The 23,136-nt window shown below is 45.2% G+C and overlaps 1 protein-coding gene across 10 annotated transcripts in view; it reads left to right on the top strand.

Annotated features, from left to right (window-relative positions):
- FHOD3 (formin homology 2 domain containing 3) overlaps positions 1–23,136 on the top strand; it is a 461,736-nt gene that overhangs the window by 182,586 nt on the left and 256,014 nt on the right. For all 10 annotated transcript variants that reach the window (XM_032310983.1, XM_032310980.1, XM_032310982.1 and 7 more), the window contains exons 4-5: positions 15,191–15,258; positions 22,412–22,517. In XM_032310983.1, the coding sequence (XP_032166874.1) occupies positions 15,191–15,258; positions 22,412–22,517 (174 nt within the window). The remainder of the gene's footprint in view (positions 1–15,190; positions 15,259–22,411; positions 22,518–23,136) is intronic.

Here is a 23,136-nt window from a genome sequence, read left to right as displayed (position 1 = left end):
TTTCTGTTCAGTTGTCCAGTTCTTTCAATCTACGTCCCAGAAAACGTGTAGTGTGAAATTCGGATGATCTGCTTTGCCACCAAAGGTGGGATGTGACTGTAAAGGTTCTCTGTCCCTCCTGTGCCATATGCCACCTATGCCACTGGATGGGGCCTCCGGGGGGCTCTTTAAATTCTTAATTCATGGAGATGCTAAAAATGTTTCCCCGACTTCAGGCTGACTTTGCTTAAATTTAGATGTGCTGTATCTACAGGCATTAACCGATGAAATATGGCTAAGATCTCGCAGTCTTAGACCTCAAAGAGAATATATGAAACAGGCTACCTCACAATTTCCAGGCTAGGAGAAAACGAAACAAGTCTCTGCTTCTTTGCAAGGCAAAGCAACAGTTTGGGTGCCTGGTTTTGTTCTAATGGCACCTTTATCTGCAGTCAGTGTTTGAGGGAGCCTCTAAGTGTGGTGTAATGACGGGTATTCATGTCTCTTTCCTGAGGAAAGAGTTCCAGCTCCTCAGGGGGTGTGGTGACGGCTGGGGCCCTGCTGTCCGACCACAAAGATTACTGAGGACATTTTCCATGCCTGTGGCTCTGCTCTGTGTGGAGTTAGGGCTGAGCCCAAGGGAGAACCCACTGGGGGCCCCCATAACGAGCCACCCTTGCCAGCTTCCCATTCTCGATCCTGTCACTCAAAGTGCCCCCCGCCCTTGGCGGTTGCCACCAAGATAATGGTTCACGCAGAAGGTGCGGCTGAGCCAGCCCTATGCTCTGGTATCACTCGAGTTCCTACTCCCAGAAATTGGTCTGCCCTTGGGAGGGCACGCAGGCTGCCCTCTGTGCCTGAGGGGAGTATGTGTGGCACTTGGGCATTAGGGGGTGGGAGGGTGGTAGATGACCTTGAGTCAAAGAGAACTTCATCTCTTGTGAAGGCCCTCTGGGGTCCCCTTCACCACCAGCATGCCCCACCTTTTGTCCTGTACCATTCAGAAGTCTGCTTACTTTCCCTGTCTGAGGTAACCCAACCAGGGGTAGGTCTGCCCACTTCACGGTGATGTGAGGACCGCTCCATGGGGTGAGAAGAACGTGTGCTTTTGCTTGGCCTCCTTTGTCAGTGGCCTGTGGTTCTGACTCTTTCTTTTCTTTCTTTCTTTCTTATTTTTTTTTAAGATTTTATTTGTTTATTCAACAAACAGTGATCACAAGTAGACAGAGAGGCAGGCAGAGAGAGAGGAGGAAGCAGGCTCCCCACGGAGCAGAGAGCCTGATGTGGGGCTCGATCCCAGAACCCCGGGATCATGACCTGAGCTGAAGGCAGAGGCTTTAACCTCCTGAGCCACCCAGGCACCCCCTGACTCTTTCTTTTAAAGGCTCCTTTGGCTCAGCCTCCAGTGTGGCACGATGGTGAGGGTACCAGGGCAGTGAGAGGCCGACCTCGGGAGCCAATCATGGTTCGATCACGACCTGATCACAGCCCATGGGTGGTCTACTCTAGCTGCACCCAGCCCCCGCTCCCCACCAGTCCTGGCCAATCCCCGGGCTGCCCTGATACTTGTTCTCTTTGCACTGACTCAGGTGGAGCAGGTGGAACCCAGGGTGGATCCGCTGGAGGCAGAGACCCTAGAGGGAAAGGAAGGCAGAGTCAGCCAGATGTGAGAAGTGGGGCTCAGTGGACTGGAGGGGAAAGCACTGCTGGAGTGCTTTCGTTTTCCCACAGATGGCACCACTGTGGTAAGACCCCATGCACATCCACTGAATGTAAAACTTAGCGCAAAGCCTGATGCATAATGGGTGACGTGGTGTTGGTTGGGAGAATATCATAAAAAGCCACTCCATTAACCTTCCGTGTGACTGAGGACTCTTCCAGGAGTCCGCCTGTGTCTGATCCAGAGAAATGATCCTGCCCATCCCTGGGTCCTGTCTGTGGTGTCATAAGACTCCAAAAGTTACCTAGAGACCCAGGTCTCTCACTTCTTGGGGTTTGTCACATCAGTGCTCTCATTGTAGAAGCCTATGCCTGCCTTTATTCACCTGGATAACTCTGACCCCAGAATTTGCCTAACATCTTAGGCTTCTGGCCTGAACCCCCAAGTTTACTGGACCCCCCGCACCCCCAGCAAGCCCTCCTGTGTTTCATCACTTTCCACATTAGACTGAACCTGTCTGTCGATAGATCCATCCTATTAAACTCTCAGTTCCTCCTTGGAGCACCATCTTTTGTACATCTTTGAGGCTGAGAGCAGCTCAGAGGCCACAGCCATTGTTTCCTGGGTGATGTCCCTCTGGAGCTCCGTGTTCCCAAGGGGAAGTTATGGCTAGGCAAATAGTCAATTTCTTTAGGAACCACTGATGAAATATTAGGGTTAGAAAGACGGAATCCCCTGAGGCTTCAGTCACTAGGTTTTTCTGGTCCTCTGCAATGGAAGTCTGCCCAAAACTTGAAGCTGTAGGCACGACGCTTCCTGATTATGTTCTCCGCTCTATCTCACTCTCCCGCAGAGGGGAGGAGATGGGACACTTGGGTCATTTATGGACCCTTGGCTTAGCCCTCCGTGGCACAGCCTGGAAATAAGCACAGAGGGAAAGTGTTAGGAGGTTAGGAAGGATTGGGATGTGGTTTGTCCTTTTGATGTGTAGAGACCTTCAGTTCAGATGTGAGTTTGTTATAGGACAAAACCGATATTAAAGGTTTGAGGCACTTAACGGTGAAAACGCTATGGTCCTCCCAGTCCTCACTCCTTGGTTAGAGAATAAACTCTTAACAGAAGGGTTGTTGTAAAAAAATAAATAAATAAATAAAAATAAAAACCAAAAACAACCCAAACATTGTTGCAGTTTTGTTTGTATTAGCACGCTTGCCATAGATTAATGGCTGCTTCCATCTTGAAGAAGGCTTAAGGGAAGAGCCCGGCCCCAGGGGGTGGGTCAGGTGAACTGTGGGGTTTTGCCACTCTGCTCTGTGACATGATTGATGCCAGATTGTTCCCTTTTGACCCCAGCTAATGATCCTTATCTTTTCTCTGGGGATTAGACATTCACTTCTTTTCCTCAGAATTTTTAGGGCAGGGATGGTGAGTGTTTTCCCTGTCAAGAGCCATTGACCCCAGGAAGGAAGAGGCTGTTTCTTTGGGGCAGTGGTCATGGTTCGAGGGGCATCCCCAGGGCCCAGCCAGGGCTGTCTGAGCTCAGGCAACCTTCTCAGCACACAGAAGGACCTGACGGATGACAGGAGGGGCCTGGCCAGCCCCGTGAAAGCCTTGCCTATTCACTACAGGGAGTCTTGGGTATTTTTTTAGAAACGCCGTTGAAGCCTTTCGGGTTGGAGAGAGAAGGAAAAGTGGTTTTTACTGAGCACTAAAAGGTGTCTGATGCTTTACCAACGTTATTGTGTTCTTCAAAATGTGGGGGATGTGTACCTCTCAAAGTGTGCTGCTCATAAGAGAACCAAAGCACCGAGTAAAATCTTCTGAAATGCAAACATCAGTTTAGGAGTCTAGATGGTGGTGTTACCCAAGGTTACGGCGAAACAGCACAGAAGGCTAAGGGCAAACCACAGCAGGGCGCAGTGCAGGGTCGGGACCCTGCCAACTGGGAGGGCAGGAGATGGCAGGTGATGTGGACACTGTGCCCCATGGGTGGGCAGGACAGGAGGTCAGGGGCCAAGCGTGGCGGGTTTGGTGAGTAGAGGATGGCCTTGTAGCCAAGGCCAGGACTAGTCTTGGCTACAGTCAGGCCTGGGTAAGGTGGCTGAGTATTTTCACATGTGCACTCAGGGCCTTGTAGGGTGCATACATGGTTTCTGGCCCTTGGATCAGGATGGTTCTTTGCTAAGTTTTCTCCCTGGAGGGGAAAGTAGAGTTGGGCTTGATCCCGGATGGAGAGAGACGGTTTCTCCACCTGGGACTCTGGATCCTTCCAGAAGAGCAGAGCTGGGTTTCTTTGTTGAGGCAAACTGCCTTCCCCTTCTGCCTCCCACCCCAGGAGGGGGCGAGCAGGGTTCGCTGCAGGCCAGTGAGGCCGTGATGCTGCAGCCGGCTCTGGGGAGAAGCCCCCTCAGCTCAAGCAAAACCAACTTAGTGCTGTGGATTCCGGGTTGTTATTAGAAGAGAAGTAGAAAGAGAAAAAGAGGTGATTTTGAAAAAACATACATCTAAATGTTTTAGCTGAATTCTAAAAGAAAGGGAATGATAAAAGCCTATAAATAAAATATCTGGAAGTTCTCCAGTTTCCTAAGGAGGGGAGACGAGAGCAAAAGAGAAGGAACTGGAGCAAGAGAGGGCAGGAGAGCAGGGAGCCAAGCCATTTACAGGACACCGAGAGGCAGAGGTGTAGACAGACCCAGGAGTTCTGAAGTAACAGGTCCCCATTCCATGTTTTTCACACCACTGCCTGGCTCACGGTGTTTTTGCTGCTTTCCCAATGCTCATCTGGTCACCCCAGGTCAACAGCCTTTTTAGAGGGACACTGTCAAAATGCCACTGGCCCTGGGCACAGGAGCAGGGGTTCTGTGGTTTGGACGAGGGCCCCAGCTTCTCCAAGGTGAACTGTGGGGGGTTGGATGTCTCTGTGGACCCGTCTGTCTCTAGTCTTTGATCCTGAGGAGAAATTCTCCCCAGAGTTCCTGTCCATGACATGGCCTGCCGTACCGTATCTGGCCTGTCTGTCTCTGACAGGGGACGCTTCTGTGAAAGCGAAGATGGGAATAGACAGAAGTGTGCTTCCCTGGGCCCCAAAGCTGCCCAGCTGCCTGAAACTCAGAGGGAGAAACAGTTGCCTCCAAGTGAAGTCAGAGATGCCGGCTCTGCCTGGGCTGCCTGCCTCAGTGCCCATGAGGAGGTGGCGCCACGACTCCCAAGGTGACAAGCCGGGAAGCGTGTGGACCTGGGTGGGGCACGGGTGGACCGCCATGGCCAACAAGCCACCAAGCACGTGGTTGCCTGATTTGAAGTCTGGTGCTGCCTCCTTAGCCAACAGCAGCCAGGAGGCCCTTTGTCACTTGAAGGGGGCCCTGTGTGACAGGTGTTAGAATAGAGGTGAATGCTAGGAGTTCACAGAGGGTTTGGGAGGAGAAGGACACTGTCTTCAGGAGGGGACGGTGGGCACACAGGCAGGGGCGAGGTGGATGAAGCAGGAAAACTGTGTTCCAGGCTGGAGCGTGTGGCTTCTTCTGACCAGAGATCTGAGGACAGTCTTCAGCTGTCTTGGGGGTCCACGCCAGGGCAGAGGCACTGCTCGCTGGCGGTGATTGCCCATTGTGTCCCATGTCCCAGGGAGTGGTTTCCCCACAAACCCAGAAAGCTGGAGCTCTGCGGGTCCTTCACCCGTTTCACCCCACATTCAGCTCTTTCTCTCAGTCACTCCCCAGTCCACCCCTCGTCACCATCCCCACTGTTCCTGTCGCGAACTTACTTGGTTTTCTGCTTCTACCCAGTCCCATTCCAGTTCCTCTGCCCTGGCTGGCCGTGCTGGCCGGGTCTCCTGGAGTCCTGTGTCATTAGAGTCCTTCCTGCTTGAAATCCCTCCCACACCCTCTGTCACTGCCCGAGAGAGACACGGAGTTGAAACTTCACTCTGTTGCCTTGTGAGACCGTGAAGGCGAGGACTCCGTGGTGCCCCCAGGCTCATGCTGTCACCGCCACAACCTTCTTGCCCAAGTGCCAGCCACACCGAAGTGAACCTGCTGCTTCCCGGGGCAGCACCCAGGCGGCACCCCTGCTCTTCTGTCGTCCTCGGGTTCCCCTCTGCACCGCACTGCTCTCTGTGGCTGATTTTTACTTACCCTCGAAGTTTGTTCCGTGTTAACCTCTTCTGGATCTCTGCTCCCCAGCCCCAAGTGCCCAGGTGTCACCTGCCCTTCCTTGGCATTTCCTCTGTGTTTCCATCCCCTTCTCACGTAGCTTGGGCATGACTTGGGGGCATGTCTGTCCCCCTCCCTCAACTCCAGATGTCTGAGCGGGTCTTCCTCCACATCTGCTTTGGAGAGAATCAGGGATTTGTATAAGGATTATGTGACATAAATATTTAAACCGATTGTACTCCAAGGGACTTTGGGTTTAAATAAGGTGATCTCACAGGACTCCTGGCCTTTCCATCATTTGCATGTAGTCTCTTCATCCTCAGGCTGAATGGACCGCCTCCTGATGAATGGGGGGCAGGGGGAGCCCTCATGAATCCCTGCTCCCCACCATCCCACAGGTACTTCTCTGAGCCGACCTCCAGAACATGAGCCTTTGCTTTTGTACGTGTGTGATTTGTCTCTGAATTAACATGGTGACGTGGACGTCGTGCTTAAGATGTGGGTGAGTTTCTGTGGCCCATTTTCTTTGTATTGTATGAACAGAACATAATAGCCAGTTTCCATTTCTGCGAGCCGATTTTGGTCCCTCTCCCCCACTTCTTTAGACCCACAATTCCAGAGCTGGGGCCACGAACTCAGTAACACTCTGGTTTTAGTTGCTTTACCTGCAAGCTGAAGAGGCGGGGTTAGATCAGGCTTTTCCCCCGTGGTCCATGGAATGTTCCTGGGGGAGCACACTTAGTCCCTGTACCCTCTGATGTTAACATTTGTGATGGCCTGTATATAACTTCGAAATTGTGACTCCAAAGCACTTAAACACTGCCTGGGAAGGCAGGATTTCTAAAATTGGACCAAGCTATGCTTTCACTGAAAAATTTTCTCCAGTGCCACTTCGGTGGTTTTCTTTAAAATATCAACACATCATAATGAGACAGCAGTTGCAGGTTGAAGTGGGGTGTACTTTCGGGTCATCAGTGTGTCGGCGGCTTACTCGAATTCATGGGAAGAATGGCCAGAGTGGAATTCCTTTGACTCGGTGCTGACAGGAACTGGGGGCCGCCGCCTTCCTGGCTGGGGAGTGGAGCGTAACCTAAGCCTGGCCAGCGATTTCTGTCCCACTGCAGAATTGTTCTTCACCAGCTCTCTCTGACGAGTGAGTCTGAGGAGGAAACATCTCGAAGCTAATGCCTGGCAGAGGAGAGCACCTGTCCCTCTGCTCTATCCGAAAAATCATGGTGGTCACATTCTCTGTAGCTGGTGCCAAATGAGTTTTAGATGCAGGTGCACACATTTTGTCTGTGACTAAATCTCCTCAGTGTGGTGTCTTTTGTGGCAACTCGAGGAAAGTTCTTGCTGCATCTGCACAGAGAGGGGTCTCCCGGGTCCTGGTCCGAGTGTTTGCACAGAGAGCTTGGCTAATGGGTTTGGCCCTGGGTGAAAGAAGGGTGTGCTGAAATTATGAGCATTAAAGTCGGTGAATTTTATGGGTCTGAAGCACGATGTTCTCGATGTATCTTTCACTCCCCCACTTCCTTGGCACACTCACAGATGCCCTGTGTTCCTCCCCACCACGCTCTTTCACTAAATGTAAATTGGTTCTCATGTTCTCACTGATTCCTTCTGATGTTCAGGTCTGCTTTCCCCATGCTAGGTTTTCTTCCCTGCGTCCTTAGCAGGAAACACAGGACCTCTGTGGCTTCCTTTTAGTGTTCATGTGGGCGGGCCATGTGAGTTTCCTTTCCAATGAAGGAACAGGAATGGTCCCTAATGGCCTTAAATTAATTTGCCCCCTGTTCATCATTTTAAACTGGTTTAAAGTGTAATACCTTAATCGTATCTCTTAAAAGAACGTGTTTCATTTTAAAAGGCAAGAACCATGGAGAGAAAAGACGGGGGCAGTTATAAAGACTTTAACAAATGATGTTCTGGTCCTTCCTTCTTTCCCCACCAAATGTAGGCTCCTGATGGCCTTTTCCTCAAAGACTAGTGCTATACATCTGACTGTTCCCTGGGTAGATTCAGTTTGGAAGGAGGTGGGAAAACCTATAAATACTTTCATTTATTGGCCAATCACAGGCTGTGCTTGACCTCAGTAGGAATCAATTGGCCCCATAGCTCCCCCAGCGGCTGGAACTGGCACTGCATCTTCCCTGGGACTCTCTGCTCTCTGAGCTCTCAACAGCTACTGTCCCACCCTTGGGGCGGTGCTGGAGGGAGGCGCGTTTCTCTTTGCACACCTCCCACCTGGCCATCTCCAGGCTTGGGGAGAATGGCAAATCTCCTGGATCCCAGCCGGAGCCCAGCCCAGCCCTTTACATATAGGATTTAGCTTTGAGTTGAGATGCTGTGTTTTTTTTTGTTTTTGTTTTTTTATTTTGTTTTTGTTTTTTTTTTTTTTGTTTTGCCAGGAAGGGACACACATTTCCCTGCTTAGTCACGTTGCCACCTTACTCCAAGGTGCTGACTCAGGATTCTTATACAGAGTCTGGCACAGCGAGAGCCATCATCTTCTGTACCGTCTCTCCAGTAGAAGCTGTGTGTTCCTTGGCACGTGTTTACAGTGTAGGTGGGCAAAGAGGAAAAGGGAGAGTCCCTCTGAATTCGTTTGCATATAGGAGAAGACTCTGGAGCTGCCCTCCTGCTAGCATAGGGTGGGCTCTGGACCTCTCTCCCTGCTCTGCATTTGATGCCTTTTTTCTTCTGCATTGCCTGATTTTCAGGCAATAGGGCATATGGAATTCCCTCTCTTGGGACTCAGGACCCATGAGAAGAGACTGCACAATGTATTTGATGTATTTGGAGAATCAGAGGACCCCACGCTCTGTCGCATCACCCATAGGCTAAAGCCCAGTGTGCACCTGGATCTGCACATGTGTAGACCCACACAGAAAGCAGAGGCTGCAGATACTGCAGCAGAACATGGGAGCCCTGTGGGGCTCAGTCATCCTTCCCTGAGGAAGCCTTCCATGTACTGTAACCCGGGGCTGAGAATCACACCTGAGCTCTGCATAGATGGGCTGCTTCTAAAGGAGAAGTGATTAATGTTTAACAGGGAATGCATCCAAGAGCCATGTCCAGCATCCCCTCAGGAAGCTGCCAAGCTAGCCCTGTTCTAGGGGAAGCCCTTGATAGTCTCGTCTTCACTGAAGGGGAGGCCTGCACAGCCATAGTGAGTCTGACTTTCTGTATGGTGAGGCCTGGATGTGCTACAGATAGAACACTCCATTTCTTGAGTCCTAGTGTCCCCAGCAGTGAAAGCTCGAGACCACACCTCCCAAGACATGGTTAGCTCTGTATCAAGGAAACCGGGGCTTGGGCTGTGGGAAGCAGTGCTTCTCCTTTGGCCTGTGGAGGCTGCTCATGAAGGACACCAAAGGCTATCAGTAGTCACTGGTGTGGGCATGACAGCTGATGTGATGAAATGTCCACTCTTCTCTTCTGCCAGCGGGAACCATGCCTCCCACAACGACAGATTATACCAGCTGAGCTCATGTTACTGCACTTGATTGTACTTCCAGATATTACATTTTTTACAAAGTGAAGTTTTATGGCAAAGTGAAGTTTTACCTGCATCAAGCAAGTGTGTTGGTGCCATTTTTCCCAACAGCATCTGCTTACTTGGTGTCCCTGTCATATTCTGGTAATTCTCACAATATTTCAAACTTCATTATTTGTTATGGTGATTTGCAATCAGAGATTACTACTTGTTGAAAGCTCGGGTGGTTGGCATTTTTTTTTCAATAAAGAATTTTTAAATTAAGATACGTGCACTTTTTTAAAGACTTAATGTTGTGCATGTACTAGATTACAGTAGCATCAACAGAACTTTCATATGCACTGGGAAACCAAAAAGTGCATTTGACTTGCATTATTGTGATATTTACTTTATTCTATAGGTCTGGAACCAAACTTGGAATATCTCCAACGTATGCCTCTATGTCATTTACAAACGTGCTTGGTTCCTAATCCTTTTTGTCCTCTAGGTGAACAGTGGTGTCTCCTAAAATGTATGTGAAGAACCAACAGAACACGTCAGGTTGGGTCTAGAGACTATTGGTACCATTATGTTTTAAAAATGGCAATTTTGAGTTTTAGTTAAGCACTGTGGTTTCATTGCATACCATGATTTTGGTTAAAAAAGATAATATCAGTGATCTTATAAAAAAGTCAATTCTGTAGGGGCGTCCGTGTGGCTCAGTTTGCTGCGCATCTGACTCTTGCTTTCAGCTCAGGTCATGATCTCAGTGTCCTGGGATTATGCTCCTGGGATTGTTTCCTTGGGCTCTGTGCTCATCGAAGAGTGTGTTTGAGTTTCTCTCTCTCCTTGCTCTGTCCTGTCTCCTGCCCCTGACTGCTACTTTCTCAAAAATAAATCAAACCTTAAAAAAAAAAAAAAAAAAAAAGACAGTACTTTAGAGTAATAGGTCTTTGAATAAAAACGTGGTCATTTTTATTTCAACCACAATGGTGATGATTTCAATGTTGCTTTCATATGTTACAGAGACCAATGCATGACATTCTTAAAAACCTTGATTGTGTAGGGGAAAAAATGGTTTCTAGTACTGTGGGAGAGGATATCTTGGTCCATAAAAGTGAAGCTTCACTGCTAACTGCTTTTACAAAGGGTTTAAATTAAGCAAACTACAACTTAACAGGTGCCATATTGGAAAGATTTTTGATCTAGCCCTCACCTAGTTCTTTTAACATACAGAATTAAAACACTTTGCCTTTTAAAGGACGTTTAAGCCAAAATATGTAATATCCTTAAATAGGACAGCTGATCTTCTGCGTTTGATAATAAAAAGCCACAGTGACAGATGTAAATCTGTCTCTGAAGTTTGTAGTGACAATTGTTTTGCATAAAAGAATTATTTGGGAACATTACTATTTTGTTATTCAGATTTGTTGGAATAATTATTTAAATGAATGACTATAAACAGTTTTTTAAATTAAGAGTGATTGAAACAGTGCTTTTCAAATAGAAATTATAGGGGTGCCTGGGTGGCTCAGTCAGTTAAGCATCTGGCTCCTGGTTTTGGTTCAGATCATGATCTCAGGGATGTGAGATGGAGCCCCAAACTGGTCTCCGTCCTGGTCATGGAGTCTGCTTAGTATACTCTCTCCCCCTCTCCCTCCCCCTCATTCCCCACCACTTTCTCCAAAAAAAAAAAACCCACAGCAAAATTAAAAAAAAAAATCTTTTTGTTCTAATTAAAAGAGACTTGGCAAAAAAAAAAAAAAAGGAGGGGTAGAGTGTTTTGGCACCAATCAAAGATATTTTTGGCATTTGTACAAGGATGTTTCTCATCAAAGGTGATGTCGTAGAGGTTAAAAATATGGTGAATGCATATCAATTAAAAGATAGAGATTGTGAGACTGGATAAAAACAAGTTGCAACTCTTAACTATCAGAAACTATGTAAATACTAACCAAAAGTGATCATATTAGTATTAAAAATATAGACTTTAAACAGGAAATATTGCCAGAGATGAAGAAAGACATTATATAATGATAAAAGGTTAATTCACTTAGAAGCTGTAGCAATCCTAAATGTGAGTGCCCATAACAAGAGAGAGGCAAAGTGTTCCTAAAGCAAATACTCATACAGATGCAAGAAAAAATGGAAAAATCCACTGTCATGGTTGGTAATCTCAACACTCCTTTCTCAGTGATGTACAGAAGCTCATGAAAATATAGAACACCTGAACAACACTACCACTCAGTTTGGCCTAGTGGATATTTCTAGAATAGTCTGTTCTTTTCAAGTGTATGCGAGATGTTCACCATGATAAACCATATTCTGGGCCATAAAATAAACATTAATAAATTTAAAATAATTGATATCCTATAAGATTATGTTCTCATCATAAAGAAATGAAACTAGAAATTGGTAACAGATATGTGAAAAATTCCCAAATAATTGGAAGTTAAACAGTATACTTCTAAATAAACCATAGGTCCAAAACAAACAAACAAACAAAAACCCCACCACAGGACTTATTCCCTTTTGACTGGAAAGAAATGTTCAGCATTCACTTCATTTCCAATTGAATGAAAATGAAAACACAAAATAGCAAACTGTGCAGAATGCAGCCAAAGCAGCAGTTAGGGAGATACTTATAACCTTACCTACTTAGAAAAGAAGAAAGGTTTCAGATCAATTGCTATTGAATTTCCACCTTAAGAAAGTAGGGAAAAAGAGCAAAATAGGCCAAAAGCAAGCAGAAAGAAGAAAATGATTAAGCCAGAAAAGAAAGAGGAAGAACAATGAAATCAAAAGTGGCTTCTTTGAAAAGGTCGATAAAATGGATATACCTCTAGCCAGACTAAGTGGAGAAAAGAGACAGAGAGATTACCAATAATAAGGGTAGGAGAGGAGACTGCCGTAGTCAATAAAAGGGTAATAGGGAATATGATGACAACTTTATGCCCATGCACTGAACAAATTAAATGTATAATTTGGAAACATTCCTTAGAAGATGCAAACTATCAAAGCTCATTCAAGAAGAAATAATCAGAATAGCTCTATAGTAATTGAAGAAACTGAATCCATAGTTTAAAACCTCCCAATACAGAGAACTCCTCCCTGCCTCCCTCTGCCCCAGGTGGCTTCACTGTAGAATTCTGCGACACACTTAAGGAATGTGTAATATCAAGTCTACATAGACTTGTTCTGAAAGTGGAAGAGGAGGGAATACTCCCAACTCATGAGAGTCAATATTGCTTCAACATTAAAGCCTTTAGAAGGAAACAAAACTACAGATCATGAATATTCCTCATGAATATACATGTAAAAAATCCTCAACAAAATATTGTCATTCTCAACTAAACTTTTTAAAAAACCTGATTTTGAATATAATACCAAGTACAGAAACCTTAACCATCTGAACACAATTAACCATAATTTTCATTCACATGAATTGGAAGCCAGGACACATCATCAGTAACTAACTCTGTGATGTTGTAAATTCACTTAAGACCTATTTCTGCTTGTCATCTAGTGGGGCATGCACAAGAGAAGTCTACTGCAAGTCTTATTACCTTATAAAGAGGTACTTGGAATTGACACTCTCTTCAGATGTTCTTATTGGATAGGATAAACCTGCTCCTCTTTTGGGGAGCTTATTCCCATGCTTGCATCTATTTATTCTTATTTATTAGAAATGGTTCTGGCAACAATCAAAATGTCTGTCCTCAGAATTTGAGAAGTCAGAGAGGTTTAGTTGCCAAAACTGTGGAGTGATCACCCTCGGGACCAGACACAGGGGTAATGCCGTCCACTCCACTTATTTATTACTTGTGTATGCTGAGGCTGTGCACTCACTTTAGAGGTCAGCTTGAAAGTTATCTGGGCCTCATGTCTTAGGGTCTGTGATAAACAAGATGTTTATTTTAGGGATGGCTGATTTCTCTGGAGTTTTCTCGGGTCTTGTTTTTAGGAAGGTGATGCATTCTGTCTTAATCAAAACTCTTCATAGTCAGTAAGTGATCATGGACTGCATATTATTTAGAAGCTCTTGGGATCAGACACCACCCACCCCCTAGACCCCCAAACTGACACAATCTAGCCTCTATCCCTTACTGGGTGTTTTCATAGGTTTTGCATCTGGAGGAACCTGACCTGCCCAGTGCCTGGATGAGACCAGAGAGTCTGCAACATAGTGATGAGGGAGCTGGGGCTGCATAACCAAGGGCTTGACAGGTCCTGCAGAGGATTTTGGATTTCATTCTCAGTGCAGGGGCAGCCATTGAAGGGTTTAAATGGGACCAGTGATGTCATCAGGTGGTCATTTTCTCCCAACCCTTTTGGCCTTTGGGTGGAGAGTGGATGAGAAGAGTGAAGATGTCTGTAGGGAGGCTTTTGGGGGCAGCTACGGCCGTGCAGATCTGAGCCCCACCTACCCTACAGCCTTTTACATCAAAGGTGGGAGCCTGTTCCCTTCCAAAGTTACTGTGCAAGCGGGCATATTCTTCTCATGGCCAGACTCCTGTCAGCTCTTATAGACCTATGTGTTCTGTGTCCTTCCACTCAAGTCTGTGACATAAGCAGGCAGTGTGGTTCTGCGCATTGCCCACCATATGCTGAAACTGAAGCTCAGAGAGGTTGGCCTCTGGCATGATACTGCTTTTGACTGTTTTATTCTTTAACATTTTAAATAATTTGGCATCACCCTGTACTGTATCAGTGTTTGATTTAACACAAAAACTGTCTTCCTTTAAATCTGCTGTTGCATGTTCTTATTTTATAAACAGGGGATCTGAGTCTTAGAAAAATAAACTACTTTGTTCAAGGTTATGTAGCAAGTAGGGAGTGACACCAGCTTTGAGATCTAGGTTTTCTGACTGCTTAGTCCTTGCGTTTATTAAGTCTACTCTTCACTACTGGCTGCCTAGAACAGTTCCTGGCAGATGCTCAGGAAATACATGTTGGATGATTTTTTTTATTGGGTCAGTCTGGTACCTGCTGTTGGGAACCTAACCTGACCCCTGAGTCACCTAGATCAGGGCCAAGTTTGAGTCGTGTGAAGCTGAGCAGAGTCCATGCTCCCAGGCATTCTACATACACTGGAATAACTGGTTTCTCACTTCCTCCTGACCTCAGCACTTTGGAGCTCTACTCCATTGGCTAACTAGTAATTTTAGCAAGTTCATTTGTCTCCATCCCACGTTGTGACCTCTGGAGGATAGGTCCTAGGTCAAGGTCACCTCCTTATTCCTTAGGTCTGGCCTAACTGGTACATGTTAAATGTGACTAACAGAACACTGGGGGTTGTAGGAGTTGGCCTGGATCTTGAGCCAGAGAAGACCAATACGGGATTCCTCCATCTGCCTTGCTCAGGGCCAGACCCATCTTGAAACATGAGTGAAAGCCCAGGTAGACCCAGAGCTAAAGCTATTTACAGAGCCATCGCCAAGGAATCCAGTCCTGAAAACCACTACACTGTCCTTAGATCTTTTAAGGTGACGGTTAGATCCTGGGGAAAAGGAGGTGCCTCAAAGCTGAGCCCAGCTGTAGAAAGCACGGTGGGGCAGGGGCTGTGAGGCAAGGAAGGAGGGAGGTGGAGGGGTGCATTCCATCTTGGCTGGGTTAATTTTCTGGATATAGTTGGCCATTAAGTGCAATGGTCGACAAGCATCTGGAAATGGAAGTCTGGAGAGAGGGAGGGTGGGGCTGAGGGTGCACGTGGGGCCTTGTCCTCCACAACTCTCTCGCCCCCTCTTCCGGCCACCTGCAGCAGCCCAGGCTGTTCTCTGCACTGGTGGACGTGAGGGCTCTATCTTCCATGGCTTCTGTCTACTCACCTCCCCAGTGGAAAGCCTGTTCATTGTTCACATCCTGTGTTTTTACCGTTCATTGAGTCAGTTTAATTAATTCTATATGTTATGTTTTTTATTCCAGAGAAACTGTACAACTCCAGTGGGCGAGATTTAAGAAGGGCCCTTTTCTCCCTGAAGCAGATATTTCAGGTAAAAAAGAAGAAAAGCATGCTCTTAGGTCCTGTTTGTGCATTGCTTATGGAATTGGATACAGACATGTTTCTACCTCTTACTGATTACAGAAAGAAACGTTTCCTTGGATTAAAATGTCAGTGAGGTCAAAATATCACAGTGAGAGTATCTTTACCATATCAAATATTTCAAACATTAGGAAGTAATGACAACTTGATCAAATCATGTTTTTCCATATTGACCTCTGACTTCTACAAAGAAAAACCTACTACGGATATAATTGAGGTCTTGTTTTCTCCCTCATTCCAAGCATCGTTTTCCTGCCCCAGGTCCCCCCTCTCTGCTGATGGTCACATGCATGCGTGTTTCTGTGCTGCTGGTGAAGATTCTCCAACAGTGTCCGTGTTCTTTTCTGCTAACTTCACATATGACATGCTGCATGTGTCGTACTCCAGCTTGTTTAATAACGTGGGCCAGGCGTAGGCATGATGGGCTGGTGTGGCTCTGGGTGTTCTTGGGTATGAATACAGCGCAAGTAGCCCCGTGCGTTCTTCTGTTGGCAGGCAGTTTGCTTTATCCGCAGTGTTGGCTGTGTTGCAAACCATGCTGCTCAGGACATGTCCCTTGTGCACATGTGTATGTCCCACTTTCAGGGTTTGTTTTTTCCTTTGCTCCTAAGCCTCTCCTCTTTCCCTGCCCTGAGGAAGTCAGGAGCCTGGGACGGGAGTACAGACAAGCTCCAAGCTGCTCACTTATGAGAGACTGCAGAGGAGAGAGAGCGCGAGTGAGCCAGGGGAGGAGAAAGAGGCTGCTGCCCTGGCAGAGTCAGGATGGCACTCGCAAGAGCTGGTGTCTCTATGGGCTCATTGCTCCTTCTGTGATGGTTTTGGATCCTCGGGAATATAGGGTCCGCTTCCCTTCAGCTCCTGTCTTAGCCACATTCTTAAAAAATTTTCATCATCAGTAATAGTTGTGTCAGAGAAGCAGTGCTCCTTGTGGATGTCTTCCTGAGAAGGGATTGGCAAAAAGACAGGTCAACCATCCATTCCATCTGCACATTTTCATGCCGCTGGTCCTTAAACTTGTTCAACCATGCCCACACCTTCTCCCTGAGCAGAGTCCCTTTTCAGGGTCGGCATTTCTGGACATGATTCCTCTCAGCTCTCCTGACGGTTACGGTTGGGAACCTACCGTGTCATCGCCCCCTCATGCTGCACATCTCTGAGATACTTGGGGTTGGGGTCTGCCTTCAGGCTGTTAGTTCTGGAAAAATTGCAAACAGCTGTCCTGGGGCACTGCCAGCTTTTGGTTCTCTATCTCAGTCTGTTCTTTAATTTCCTACCAGAGACGTTGGAGGAAATTATTCTCCTGATGGTTCCATGCAGCATTCTGGATTACATCTGGAATTCTCAGTATAACCTGGAAGCCCTGTGGATGTGGCCTTTGCTGCCCACTTCTTTGACCTTGGCTGCATCCTAAATTCTACTCACGGTTGCCTTCTAGGGGCAAGCCATACTCTTCTGCACCTTTGCCCTTGGACCCATTGATTCTATGCCAGAATATGTTGCCACCCCACGTCCATTCTCTTTGTCTCTCAGGTTATCTCCTGCTGTCCCGTCCTGCTAGGGTACCTCTCCTCTCGGTCCCTTCAAATACCTCTGATGTTCCCTATATCTGGTATAGAACTTAAGATACTACAGGGCATCCATCTGAGTCTAGCTATATATAAGCTCCCTGGATTTCATCGCCAGGTCTTTGGGGTGAATGGACTAGGTGAATTGGATAGTCCTCTAGAAGATGCCTATGTCTTCAGTCTTTAGCAATTTCCATCTGTATATCTCTCTGTTCCTTAGCTGAACAAAATAAAACTTGTTTACCCTCGATTACACCCTTCTTTTTAACTCAGATCCCCAGCTACACTTGGGCTGGACTTATTGTGCCATCAGAGGGCCATGCTCCTGCCACTCCTCACCCTGACCCAGAGTTCCTCAACCTGCCTGCTGTTGCTGTTGAGCTTTGACTTCTTTCATACCTGTGCTCACCTCATTGAGTGTCCTGCTGGTGGCTGAACTGAACAGAGAAGAGTTTGTTATTCCCAGTGGCTTTAAAACACTGTGATCTGTGTATGTTGAGTAAATCTGCTCTAAGAACAAAAAGAAACCACACACACAATCAGCTGTTCATAATTATCTTGTTGCTGCTGATGTTGTATTGCTATTCTGAGACTGGTGTGTGTGTTCTAGCTTTGTCATTCTTAGAGGTCTTCAGGGTTAGGATTCTTGGTGTGTGGGAGAAAGAAGATAGAATGGTAGAAGAAGGGTACCTGGTGGCTCAGTAGGTTAAGCATCTGCCTTCAGCTCAGATCATGATCCCAGGGTCCTGGGATCAAGCCCTACATCCGGGATCCTTGCTTAGTGGGGAGCCTGCTTCTCCCTCTCCCTCTGCTGCTGCTCCCCCGGCTTCTGCTCCCTCTGTGTCTCTTATTAACAAATAAGTAAATAAAAATCTTTAAAAAAAGGGCTCCTGGGTGGCTCAGTGGGTTAAGCCGCTGCCTTCGGCTCAGGTCATGATCTCAGGGTCCTGGGATCGAGTCCCGCATCGGGCTCTCTGCTCGGCGGGGAGCCTGCTTCCTCCTCTCTCTCTCTGCCTGCCTCTCTGCCTACATGTAATCTCTCTCTGTCAAATAAATAAATAAAATCTTTAAAAAAAAATAAAAATAAAAAATAAAAAAAAGAAAGGTAGAAGTGGCTAAGTTAAAAACTCTATATTCCTGAATTTATTTATTTACTTTTTAAAAGATTTTATTTGAAACAGAATGAGTGAAACCATATGGTATAAGTCTTTCCCTGATTGACCTTATTTCACTTAGAACTGTATCCTCTAGGTTCATCCATGTTGCCACAAATGGCAAGATCTCATTCTTTCTTATGACTAATATTCCACTGTGTGTGTGTGTGTACACACAGTGCATCTTTTTTACTCATTCATCAGTGGAAGGACAATGGGTTGCTTCCATATCTTGGCTATTATAAATAATGCTTCAGTAAACATAGGAGTGTATATATCTTTTTGAATTAGTGTTTTCATTTTCTTTTAGTACATACCCCATAATGGAATTACTGGATCATATGGTAAATCTATTTTTAATTTTTTTGAGGAAACTTCATTTTCTCCACATCCTCACCAGCCCTTGTTATTTTTTTTGAGTTGTACATTTTTGAGTTTAGCAAGTCGGACATGCAAGGTGTTAACTCATTATAATTTTAATTTGCATTTCCCTGATGATGAGTGATGTTGAGCATCTTTTCATGTGGCTGTTGGTCTCTTGGCCATCTGGATGTCTCCTTTGGAAAAATGTCTTTTTAGGTCCTCTGCTCTGAATTGGATTATTTGTTTTTTGTGTGTGTTGAGTTGTATAAGTTCTTTATATATTTTGGATGTTAACCCCTCATCGGATATGTCATTTGCAAATATCTCCTCCAGTTAGTAGGTTGCCTTTTTGCTTTGTTGATGGTTTCCTTCACCGTGAAAAACTTTTATGTTGATGTAGCTGCAGTAGTTTAATTTTGCTTCTGTTTCCCTTGCCTTAGGAGATGTCTAGAGAAATGTTCCTAGGGCTGGTGTCAAAAAAAATTATTGCCTATGTTTTCTTCTAGGAGTTTTATAATTGCACCAAAAACAATAAATTCTCTATGTGAACTTTAGGATAATCAAACAGTAATTGAGGGAGGAAGTACTGTTTGTAATAATCTTCTAGCTTATAAGTAAGGGAGAATAACAGAATTAAAGTATCACAATTTCGCAACCCTCAGTGAACGGATCAAGACATTGAGCATAAGGCCTACTTACATGGTGGAAATGAGATACAATCGTCTGTGGCTCCTCATGGGAATTTACATTATCACTGACGATGTGGTTGAGCCAACAAAATCAACTCTAGATCTCATCATGTCTCCATATGCAGCACACCGATTTATAGATGATCTAAGAAGCGCATGTTAATCTACACCACATTGGTGCAGTCAACAAAATCCAGACTGTAGGCTACAGAGGACAAATAACCTAGTTTCTTTAACATATAAATTTCAAGGGGAAAAAAGGGTGAATTAAAAGACCTTTTAATCCACATGTGTGTCTTATTTGGATCATGGTACAAAATGTAAAAAAACAAAACAAAGACACAAACACATAAAAACACAAAATGGTATTTATGAAACAGAATTTGGGTCACTGATTAGACATTTAATAATAAAGTATTAGTCTTTTTTATTGTGAGTACATAATTTTAAAATGAGTTTCTGCATCTTGGGGATGCATATTGGAGTATTTATGGATTAAATGATGTGATGTCTGGGATCCACTTCAAATTAACATGGCAGCAGACAGACAAATTGGTATGGGGTGATAGAAGAAGCAGGATTGGTATGAATTGATTGATTGGCACCTGGGGTTCACTAAATTGTTCTGTCTTCTTTTGTATATGGTTAAAGTGTTCCATGGTGAGAAAACTTAAAAATAAAACAAAATAAACATGTTCGGGGTCTTTGTTGCATTTTCCTTCACCAAGTTTGTTCTGTAGTGTTAACTCTGAATTCTCAGGGATGTTGTTTCTACCATTGATTCATCAAACAGATATTTCTGAGCAGCCAGCATTATGTAGGCAAGAAAGAAGATGCTTGCTACCCACGGTGTATAATCTGTTTGGAAGACCACACACGTGGGCACAGAACAGCTCAAACCATCATTGGATATTGAATAGATTATGCAGACTTCAAGCTCTCTGGGGCTTGGATCGCCTTCTCCCACGCCCACAGTCTGCATTTCCATCATCTCCTGTTTTCTACATGCAGGGGTTCTTTCTGGACCTTAGAGTATAAGCGTGTAAAATACAAAGTCCCTGGTCTTTTGCATTGAGTTGAATGTTCCTTGACTAACAGACATTTAAAAATATATATATATATATATAACAGTTTAAAGTATGGCTAGTGTAGAAAATTCTGAAATGCAGGGATCATCTCTTATCAGTGGTGTTAACCTTTTGACTTCATGCTAATTGGAAACCAATGTTTTAAAAATAATTTATTAATGCCTAAGTATTTCAGAATACATGTTCAAAATCTCAGGCATTGACAATTTGGAGGGCATTCTCCACAATTTATTATCCATGAATGTCTATTACTTATTGCCTTATCTCCATATGTACATAAATTGTAGTTAAGGTTCTGAATTTTTATAAACACTGTCTCCCCTGTTCGTGTTTGTTCCAAGGACCTTTGCCAGGCAGCCAACTCTGCTGTATTAATATTAGTGATTAGCTTGAGCGATTTCTTGAGAGCTTGTTCTCACTTTTTCACCATGAAGTCATGTGTGAATCTAGTTTTAGTTAAAGTAATAAACATTTGTTACATGCTTGGAAAAACTTTCTGACTAGACATGAGCTCATCTAAATGTTCACTTTTCACATATGCTGGTGGAAAAGGATATGGAGGGAGGGAGAATTATTTTTATTTCCTTTATACATACGAGTGTAAAGTAATTTTCCAAAAACTCATGATATTGTCCCATTTTCCTTGCTTCCAAAACCATGATTATCTTGAAGTCTGAGTTAACACAGCTGCCTTTCATTACCTTCAGGGCACAGGCTTTGCTCCCCACCTCCCCCCAGTGCCCTCTGAACGTTGAGAGTGTTTTCTGGGTTCAAAGTGGGCCTTTGCCTGGCCTGCCCACATTTAGGTCAAGTCCTCCATCCATATAATTGGAAAATGCCATAAAATCAGAATGAGGGGCTGATTTCACAGAGGGAAAGGAGAATTAATGCCCTTTTCTCTAAATTATCTTTTTCTTTTTTGGAGATAAACCATGGTTGCTGGCCATTCCTATAATAAAAACCATTCATTATTCCATTAAGCTTTCTACTATTTACATCACTGAGGTTTTTTTAAAAAATTAATTTTTGCTCTGTTGTTATGATTGAAGATGAATGTTCCAGTCTTAGGCTAGCTGCATTTGAGACCAGGCAGAGTGCAACTGAGGAAATCTCCTGAAGTAGTAGTGGAAAAATCCCTCTCCGAGAGCTCTCTAGGACTTGGTACTATAGAAAATGATGGGGCTGGCTGGACATAGGTGATCTCGGCCAATGTTTTGAGTCTTTATCTATAAAGAGAAGGTAGGCTTATGTCAGTGGTCCTTAAACTGACTGCCCTAATTTCCTGGGGAATTTAGTAACAGAGCTGGGGCCCCAACTCTAAAAACTCTGATGAAATCCATCTGCGCAGGGTCCTGCTTTCTCCTCCTTTTTAAAGTTCCCCAGGTAATCCTAGTGTGAAGGAGTCAGGGGTGAGGACCATCTGAGCACCCCCGAGTCACTGGGAGGATGCAGTAAGCATACATTGCTGAGCCTCACTGTAGAGATTTCTAGATAGGCAGTAGGGGTATTTGCATTTCTAACAAGTGCCCAGGTGATGCTCATGCCGCCTGTGGGTCTGGGCACTGCTCTTTGAGAACCACCAACTTAGATGGTCCCTGAGTTTCCTTCCATGCCTCGCCTTCTGGGAACTGAGTCTGCTGGCCTGTCAGAATGGCCCCTTTGTGGGGACACATGGCTGCCCCCAACGCACGACTGGTCATGCACTCTGCTTCCCAGCTTGTCCTGCGAGCATTCTTGGAGGTTGAGGTGTCCGCTTCCTCCCTTAGATACCATTTTCAAGACCCTTGTATCCGCTGACCTTAAGGACTGCCTTTTGGAACACGCGAGTGGCTTTGAATCCTCCCCTTGATGGTCTGTGCTGCGATCGGGCATTTCCTGTTGCTGGAACCTAGTGAGCTTCATGTGGCCCGTCCCTGGGGACCTGTCGGGCAGCAGAGCCTGGTGATTGTTGAAGAATGAAAAACAGAGCGCTATAAATATTCCTGACAGGGGATTCATTTGCTGGACCTTTATTAGATCGTCCAGAAGGCAATCATTGGTCTTTGGCAACCAACAATGTGGAGACTGGTTGTAAAATTCCTCTGGCAATAGCTCTAGATGCCTCATTTGAATAGAGCAGAACAATCTTCAGAGGTCAGTCCGGCTTCAAAGGCCTGTCCGTAGTTTTAACAACCTGGACGGAGGAGGGATGAGGACAGTATTTGAAGTTTGTTTTTTTATTTTTCCTCCCTCCTTTCCTGCTAGGATGACAAGGATTTGGTGCATGAATTTGTGGTGGCTGAAGGTCTGACGTGTTTGATCAAGGTGGGAGCTGAGGCGGACCAGAACTATCAGAACTACATCCTGAGGGGTAAGTTACGACATCCCTGTGGCAAGGGAGGCCTGGCAGTGCCTCCGGGAACTTGGATACCGAGAGCTTTTATTTCGTTTTTCTCTTAACTTAACTTTTCTTTTTTTTATTATTATGTTCAGTTAGCCAACATAGAGTACACCTCTAGTTTTTGATGTAGTGTTCAACAATTCATTAGTTGCGTATAACACCCAGTGCACATCACAGCATGTGTGATAAAGACTTTCTGTAGCAAAAAATAGCGCTCACATCAGGTTTTATCACTTCCTAAGAACTCATTAGTGACTGAGCTAACTTGACTGGTTTTTACGTTACATCTCTTCCTAGTTACTAGGAAAAGGAAAAAAAAAAGCTACTTCACATTAAGTTCTTGACAGTCTCTTTCATTTGGTAAGGAAAAGACCACACTAAGTGGGCCTGCATTTTAGCAGGAAGTCACCCAAAACCAAAGAGGCCAATTTAGTTCCTGGGAAAAAATTTTTTTTTCCAACTTGGATTGTTAACTGGGAGCGTTTGTCAGAAGCTCACATTCCTCACTGGGTCCTCATGTTTCTGACTTGGTAGGTTTGGGGTGGGTCCAGGACCTGCACTTTAAAGAATGATTCTGAAAGCTATTGGT

This window comes from Mustela erminea, chromosome 13 (genome assembly GCF_009829155.1).
Source record: "Mustela erminea isolate mMusErm1 chromosome 13, mMusErm1.Pri, whole genome shotgun sequence".
In the NCBI taxonomy this organism is placed as follows: Eukaryota; Metazoa; Chordata; class Mammalia; order Carnivora; family Mustelidae; genus Mustela; species Mustela erminea.
The sequence above is the reverse complement of the archived record's forward strand: the minus strand, read 5'-3'. Positions and strand labels throughout refer to the sequence as shown.